Below are 6535 nucleotides of genomic sequence, written 5' to 3' on the forward strand. Positions count from 1 at the left end.
GCCTTTCTCTCTTTTCTCCCAAATGACAACTTGAGGATATGGAAATGACAATGGACCTCAATGCCAAACAGATCTTCTTAAACAGCACTACAACACTTCCTTAAGCTTTTTCTCCTCCTACATAGTACCTCTTACACAGTAATGGATCTTGAGTGGCTTGTACAAGGAGAAAAGAAAAATGAGAAAAAAATGTTGAAAAACTATGCCCACTAACTACCTAGCTCAGCCATGACTCTGATACCATATTGAAAAACGCGAATCTAGAGCTAGTTAGCTATGGTGGACACAAATCAAACACACGACATTATCAGAATGAGAGATTATAACTCAAGTGAATTAGGTTCCAAGATAAACTAGCTTGGACTCATAAACACAATCTTGAGTAGCTCAAACTGATAGTTCTATTACATTGAAATGAGTGTCAAGTACAGCCTTTATAACTTTTTGGATAGTACCACTTTTACTCTCTGTGCTTATGGGATTTTGGACAACTCTTCCTAGAGCTTCTAGAGCATACATCTTTGTCATATCTCTCATACAAAGCCACTTATAGGCCAGCCTCTTTTGGGCATACATCATTTGATTTCTCAACAGACTTAATGATTTAGTTACCTTCTTCCTATTTGTTAGAGTTCATCCATCCAAATTTACATTGTAACCACTAATATTCCTTAGTGGTATATACAAACCAACTTTTTTCCAGTGTTGTACTTCTTAGGTGTTATATCCAATGAGTAAGAAGAACGTAGGAACTAGGAGAAGGTATTAAATGAACAAATGAATAATACATTTATTCAATACCTGAGTATGTAGTTGATCCCTTGGTCTCATCTATGGGAATGAGACATTAATTTACAATAATGTATTCTTGAGAAACATGGTTAGGATTAAAAGTAAAAATTACCACATGTCATTTGCATGAAATGGGGGCTCAGTTGGTGAGGGGTGGCATTTGATCTGGTTGTTCCCAGTCATATAGCCAGTGAAGTTTGAGTCTATCACTAGGTTGTTGAGGGTATAGCAGGGAATCGATAATGTCCCCCACTTTTTGGGGATCGATGGTGTAGTCGGGCACTCCTTGGAAGGGCTCGAGGCACAAGGTGGTATTGCCCCGCTTGGGGTTGGGAACGCGATCGCGGAAGGGGTTAGAAATGTTGTGTTGGAGGCTAAGCGCATGCGTGATTGCCGAGATCCAGGTGCGCATGTTGGTGAGATCAGAGTATTGAGGCCTGGGCTTGGAGAAGTCACATGGGCCAAAGACCTCAATGACGACGCCACCGGGTGGCATGAAAAGGGTGGCCCAAGTGAACGCACCGTGGGCGACGATAAGGATGTCGGTTTGGGAGAAGAGGGCGACGAGGCGCGTGAACGAGTAGTCGGTGGCCTTTACGGCCAGGAGATGGTCGAGGGACCGGATTTCCATTTTGGGAAACGGGAAGTGGTGGTGTAAAAAGGCGAGCATTTCCTCATTGTTCATGATTCTCCGGCGGGAGGAGTCGGAGCGACCGTAGTAGAGGACGCGGAGGGGGCGGGGTGGCAGGGGGAGCTCGGGAGCCGTCCAATTCAGGAAGCGGAAGATCGTGGCCCTGTATCGGCGCAGGGCCGGACCGTAGATCGACGGCGGGAGGCGCGTGTGGTCGATGCGATCGCTGTCGTCCATCTGGAGCAGCAGCGTGTCGAAGCACATGGCCGACACGAGGCTGGTATCTGGCCCTCCCTGCGCCCGGAGGAGGCTCGACCCGGGCCAGATCTCCATGAGCATGCGCATCTGCCATAGCACCTGGTCCCTGTCCTGCATGCGAGCCGCCTGCCCTAGCAGCTTCTCCAGCCTGTGCACCACCACATGCCGCACCGGAATACCCGCCGTCGTTTCGTTCAGCGGGGCCACCGCTGCCGCGAGCCGGGGCCACACCCTCTCTGCGAAATTGTGAAAGGTATTCCCCCTCACGTACGCGATGAAATGCAGCGTGCTTCCCTCTATCCACCTCGCGCCTGCCGGTGGTGCCCCTGCGAACCTCACCCCCGCGCACTCGTCTGTGCTGGCGTTCCCGCAGGATGCATACTTACGCTGCCATAGATAACGCAGAGACGGGATGCTGTGCGGTCCCGAGATGTTGGCTGCGATGTCCTTCTCGGTGATGCCGATGACGAGGAGGTTTCCGGCTGGCTCGATGCAGGCATAGCGCAGACCGATGTTGATGTATCCGTTGGGGTTTGGGAGAAAGTAGGAGGTGAACGGGTGATCAGGCTGATCGATGATGTGTTGTGACAGGGGAGGGAAGCTTGAAGGGTAGGAAGTTGGGGTGAGGTTGGAGAAGAGCTCCTGCAAGGTGAGGGATGGAGGCGGCAGGAGGCCTGACCAAGACGATGAATTCACGTATTCCGAAGCTGGCTGGTTAGGCCGGCTACGGCGGCAAGGCTGGCAAGGGCTAGGGCTAGGGCTAGAGCTAGTTTCGGGGTCAGTATTCCTGTGCTGATCTTCATTGCGATCAGAAGGTGATGGGAATGGTGAGGATGATGTTTGTGAGAGGAAAAGGAAGAATCTTGTCTGCAGGTGGCTCCTCGAGAGGGGGGCCAAATATAGGAAGGCCACTGGAAGGGCTGCTATACTGAGGATCAATACACAACGCCATGGCTGACGGGGAGAGTGCTTGGCTGTCTTCAACATTGCCCACCTAAGCTTCCCTTCTGCTGCTGGTGCTGCGTCTCTCTTCAATCAGAAGAAAGGCCAAGTTCGAACGACAACAGCAGCCATGGCAGTCAAACCAATCATCTATGATTCCAATACAAATGCATTTCGTTAATCATCTCTGAACTCGGCGATTCCTCACTCTAGCGATGGTCGTCTTCCGGGCCCACGTCCTCCATCAACCCACGTCTGAACCACTTTTCGCGATATCTACTTTATTGTTATTACATGATCCTAAAGGAAGTCAACGTTTCTTAACCATTACTCTCAATGCCATAAACCCTGCACTAGAGCCTTATAACGGGAGTTAAAATCTTTTATGACAGCACTCCATGATCGACACGTTAGATCAGGGCATTTAACCATGTCCTCGATCAATGGTACAACTAGAAGGGTAGCTACTAGCCTGATGGCCCTATTGAAATCGCAATTTATCAACCCGATTGGAAGGCCAATTTGTTATTACTTTATAAGCATATCGAAGGCATCATATCCAACCCTTTAATGAATTTACTGATGGTTTAGTGAATTTAGTGAAGGTTTATCCACCATTCGTTTTGTACTTATTTATTGGACAATGACTTCTATTACTATATATTATACTACAAAATAGAAACCTCTCTCCGTGAATCTAAAACTCTCTCACTTATTTGCATTGCATGTAAGCTACACATTTTAAAATAGAAAAAAACTCTCTCCTTGAATCTAAACCTTTCAAGTAACTTATTTGCGTCTGTTACTACTACTAGTTGGTTTAATAGTAGTAGGTTTAATCTATAATTGTAGGCTTACTACACTTTGTATGGTTGGTATCATTACAAAGTTCACGAGGTTGTACCTTGATCACTTTGGATTTTTGTGAGTAAATTACTTATTGCACGATTGCTCACAAAAATTGTACTAATAGCATGTTAAATGTGCTCCACATGTAATTATGTATGTCCAGTCAATTCATAATTAAACAATTGCGAAGTTTATGCTATTATGAGCACAATAGAATACCATGCAAAACCTATCATTCACCTACAAAAACAAAGTGCTACATGATATGCAATACTCCTCGTATGATTTGGATGTTGTTGTGCTATAATTGTAATGATCACACTACCTTATACAAGTTTGGTTGTAATGTACTTGCACCTAGCCTCAATAGAGGGGAGGTAACATTTAGTAGTCACTCGAGCACCTTTCGTAAGTAGCAACATCCAAGAACCATAGAAGTCACAAAATGGTTCATTATACATCCTTTAAGCACATATACAAAAACCATAGAAAACAATCTTTTCCAATTAATTATTTAAAAGAAATTATATTGTGAAATTTGTGTGGCTTGTCTCCTTTGAGAGAGAGATTTTTCTATTGGATATCATAACTCTTCTCATCTTTCACCCTATCTTTATCTAAAATTAAGGTTTATCCAATGCTCATATATCATGCTTGTTGAGGGTTCCTTCTCCATCTTAGAATCAAACATCAGGTTAACTACACAATGAGGAACCCCTGACCCCCATGCCACCCTTTGGCACAATCCATCTTACACTCCTAAGTGTTGGTCTCAACACTCTGAGTGATTATATTTCTAGCTCAAGTGATGGAACTTAACCTTAGTGAAGAATCGAGGAAGGGGGGAGGGGGGTATGAGGCCTAAAATATTCAAGCATAGTTAACATATAGAAAATTTGTAGTAATTTATCATTCAGTCACAACCAAAAACCAACCGTACCAAGGTACATTTACATTCTTCCAAGACATTTAATCCACTTCAAGGCAATACAATTTCATGACTTTATTCAAGCACAATAGTATGTTTATTTAAGCACTAGGGCTAAGAAAACATGTATATCATATACACTCTCCTATCCTAGCTACTCGCCCCACCAACTCAAGGGTTTAAGTATAACTCTTAGCCTATCATACATGATTTTCTTTATGTGCTAAGATTTCCTAGGAGTTAACTTAGAGCCTTCGCATCAAAATGTACCTTCTATATTATACATGAACGCATTATTCTTCTTATGATGTTGTCCTTTTCTTATATGGCCTATTCTCAAGGGGTTCACTATATATATATATATATATGTATATATATCCTTTGTATCACATGCATTTAAGGACTATTTATAATTATCATTATCTATGAATTTTCCTTAAATAAAGTACATTCTTTTTTTATTCAATTTATAAATAACCCCTTTATACAATACTCTTTTGTATGAGAAAAAAATAAAAATAATGTTTTAAAAATCCATTATTTTGAACCCACATAATACATATATATATTCATGATGAGTGACCCCCCCTCTCCCCTTTCTGAGAACCTACTGTACCAATCCCATGCAATCAAATATCACCATCATGGATTGTAATGACACAAATATGTTTTTGTGATTTGGTAATAATAACATGTCATTAACACTACAATTTTACATTAATAATATTAAAAATAGCAATAACCATGTGAAACTTACGATACCATCAAACACCAAAAGGGGTTTTATGTATCCAGGAGGGCTCGCCATGTTTTTTTGGAAGCCCATCAGTGCGCAATAGTTTTTTTTAAATAGCCTCCACTAGGCTCCCCGAGTATGGAGAAATTTTAACAAACTTAAAACCCTAGAAAATACACTTTTCCAACTTCTAGGTGAGTCTTTTAGGGAATGCATTCTTCTTGGTGAAAAACTCTCGAGAGTACCTCGTGCATTGGAGTGGATAGTTCTGAAAATCTTTTGATGAGCCCAATTTCATTCTTTACATAGGGATACTTAACACGGAACGAAAGTGTGTGCAAATAAGATCGATTTACCTGTTCCAGTGGGGCAATCTCAAAGTGCTTTATATCTTGGGTATTTTCACTACAAGGATTTGAGCTAGTAGCGACGCCGATTAGCGACGGCGGATAGCGGCATCGCTAATAGCATCGCTATTTGACGCTCCACAGGGAAAAAAAGTGGCCGAAACCGAGCGCAGTTTTCATTTTGCGTTTGCGGCTTGTGTGTTTTGAGAGCGAGAGCGAGGGAGAGAGCGACCGTCGTGAGAGAAGGAGACGAAGAAGACTTGCCGCCGCCGCCGCCGCCGTTGTTACGCAAAGGAGAGGAGGAGCCTTCATCGCAAAGAGGAGCCGCCCCACGCTCGCCATATCTCATCGGTGAGTCTCCCTCTCTCTTTCTTTTGCTTGTTTAAGGTTGAAATCACTTTCTCTTTTGCTTGTTTAGGAGAGGAAATGAGAGAGAAAGAGAGGGAGAGGGAGAGAGAGGGAGAGAAAGAGAAAGAGAGGGAGAGGGAGAGGGAGGGGGAGGGGGAGGAAATGAGAGAGGGAGAGAAAGAGAAAGAGAGGGAGAGGGAGAGGGAGAGGGAGAGAGAGTGCATTCTCTCTCTCCCTCTTCCTTTTGCTTGTTTAATATTTAAATCACTTTATTTTTTGCTTGTTTAGGAGAGGAAATGAGAGAGAAAGAGAGAAAGAGAGGGAGAGAAAGAGAGGGAGAGGGAGAGGGAGGGGAAGGAAATGAGAGAGGGAGAGAAAGAGAAAGAGAGGGAGAGGGAGAGGGAGGGAGAGTGCATTCTCTCTCTCCCTCTCTCTTTTGCTTGTTTAATGTTTGAATCACTTTCTTTTTTGCTTGTTTAAGAGAGGAAATGAGAGAGAAAGAGAGGGAGAGGGAGAGAGAGGGAGAGAAAGAGAGTGAGAGGGAGGGGAAGGAAATGAGAGAGGGAGAGAAAGAGAAAGAGAGGGAGAGGGAGAGGGAGAGGGAGGGAGAGTGCATTCTCTCTCTCCCTCTCCGTTTTGCTTATTAAAGTTTTAAATCACTTTCTTTTTTGCTTGTTTAGGAGAGGAAATGAGAGAGAAGGAGA

At 43.7% G+C, this 6535-nt stretch overlaps 1 protein-coding gene across 1 annotated transcript; it reads right to left on the minus strand.

Moving 5' to 3' along the window:
* Positions 1-391: 391 nt before the first annotated feature.
* LOC148009755 (uncharacterized) lies at positions 392-2778 on the minus strand. Its single transcript, XM_087672984.1, has one exon. It carries the CDS (start codon positions 2666-2668, stop codon positions 932-934), a length of 1737 nt encoding a protein of 578 aa, XP_087529110.1. The 5' UTR covers positions 2669-2778; the 3' UTR covers positions 392-931.
* Positions 2779-6535: the final 3757 nt, after the last annotated feature.

Source organism: Lygodium microphyllum, chromosome 30 (genome assembly GCF_053477565.2).
Source record: "Lygodium microphyllum isolate KBCC chromosome 30, Lygodium_microphyllum_v1.1.10, whole genome shotgun sequence".
Classification (NCBI taxonomy): Eukaryota; Viridiplantae; Streptophyta; class Polypodiopsida; order Schizaeales; family Lygodiaceae; genus Lygodium; species Lygodium microphyllum.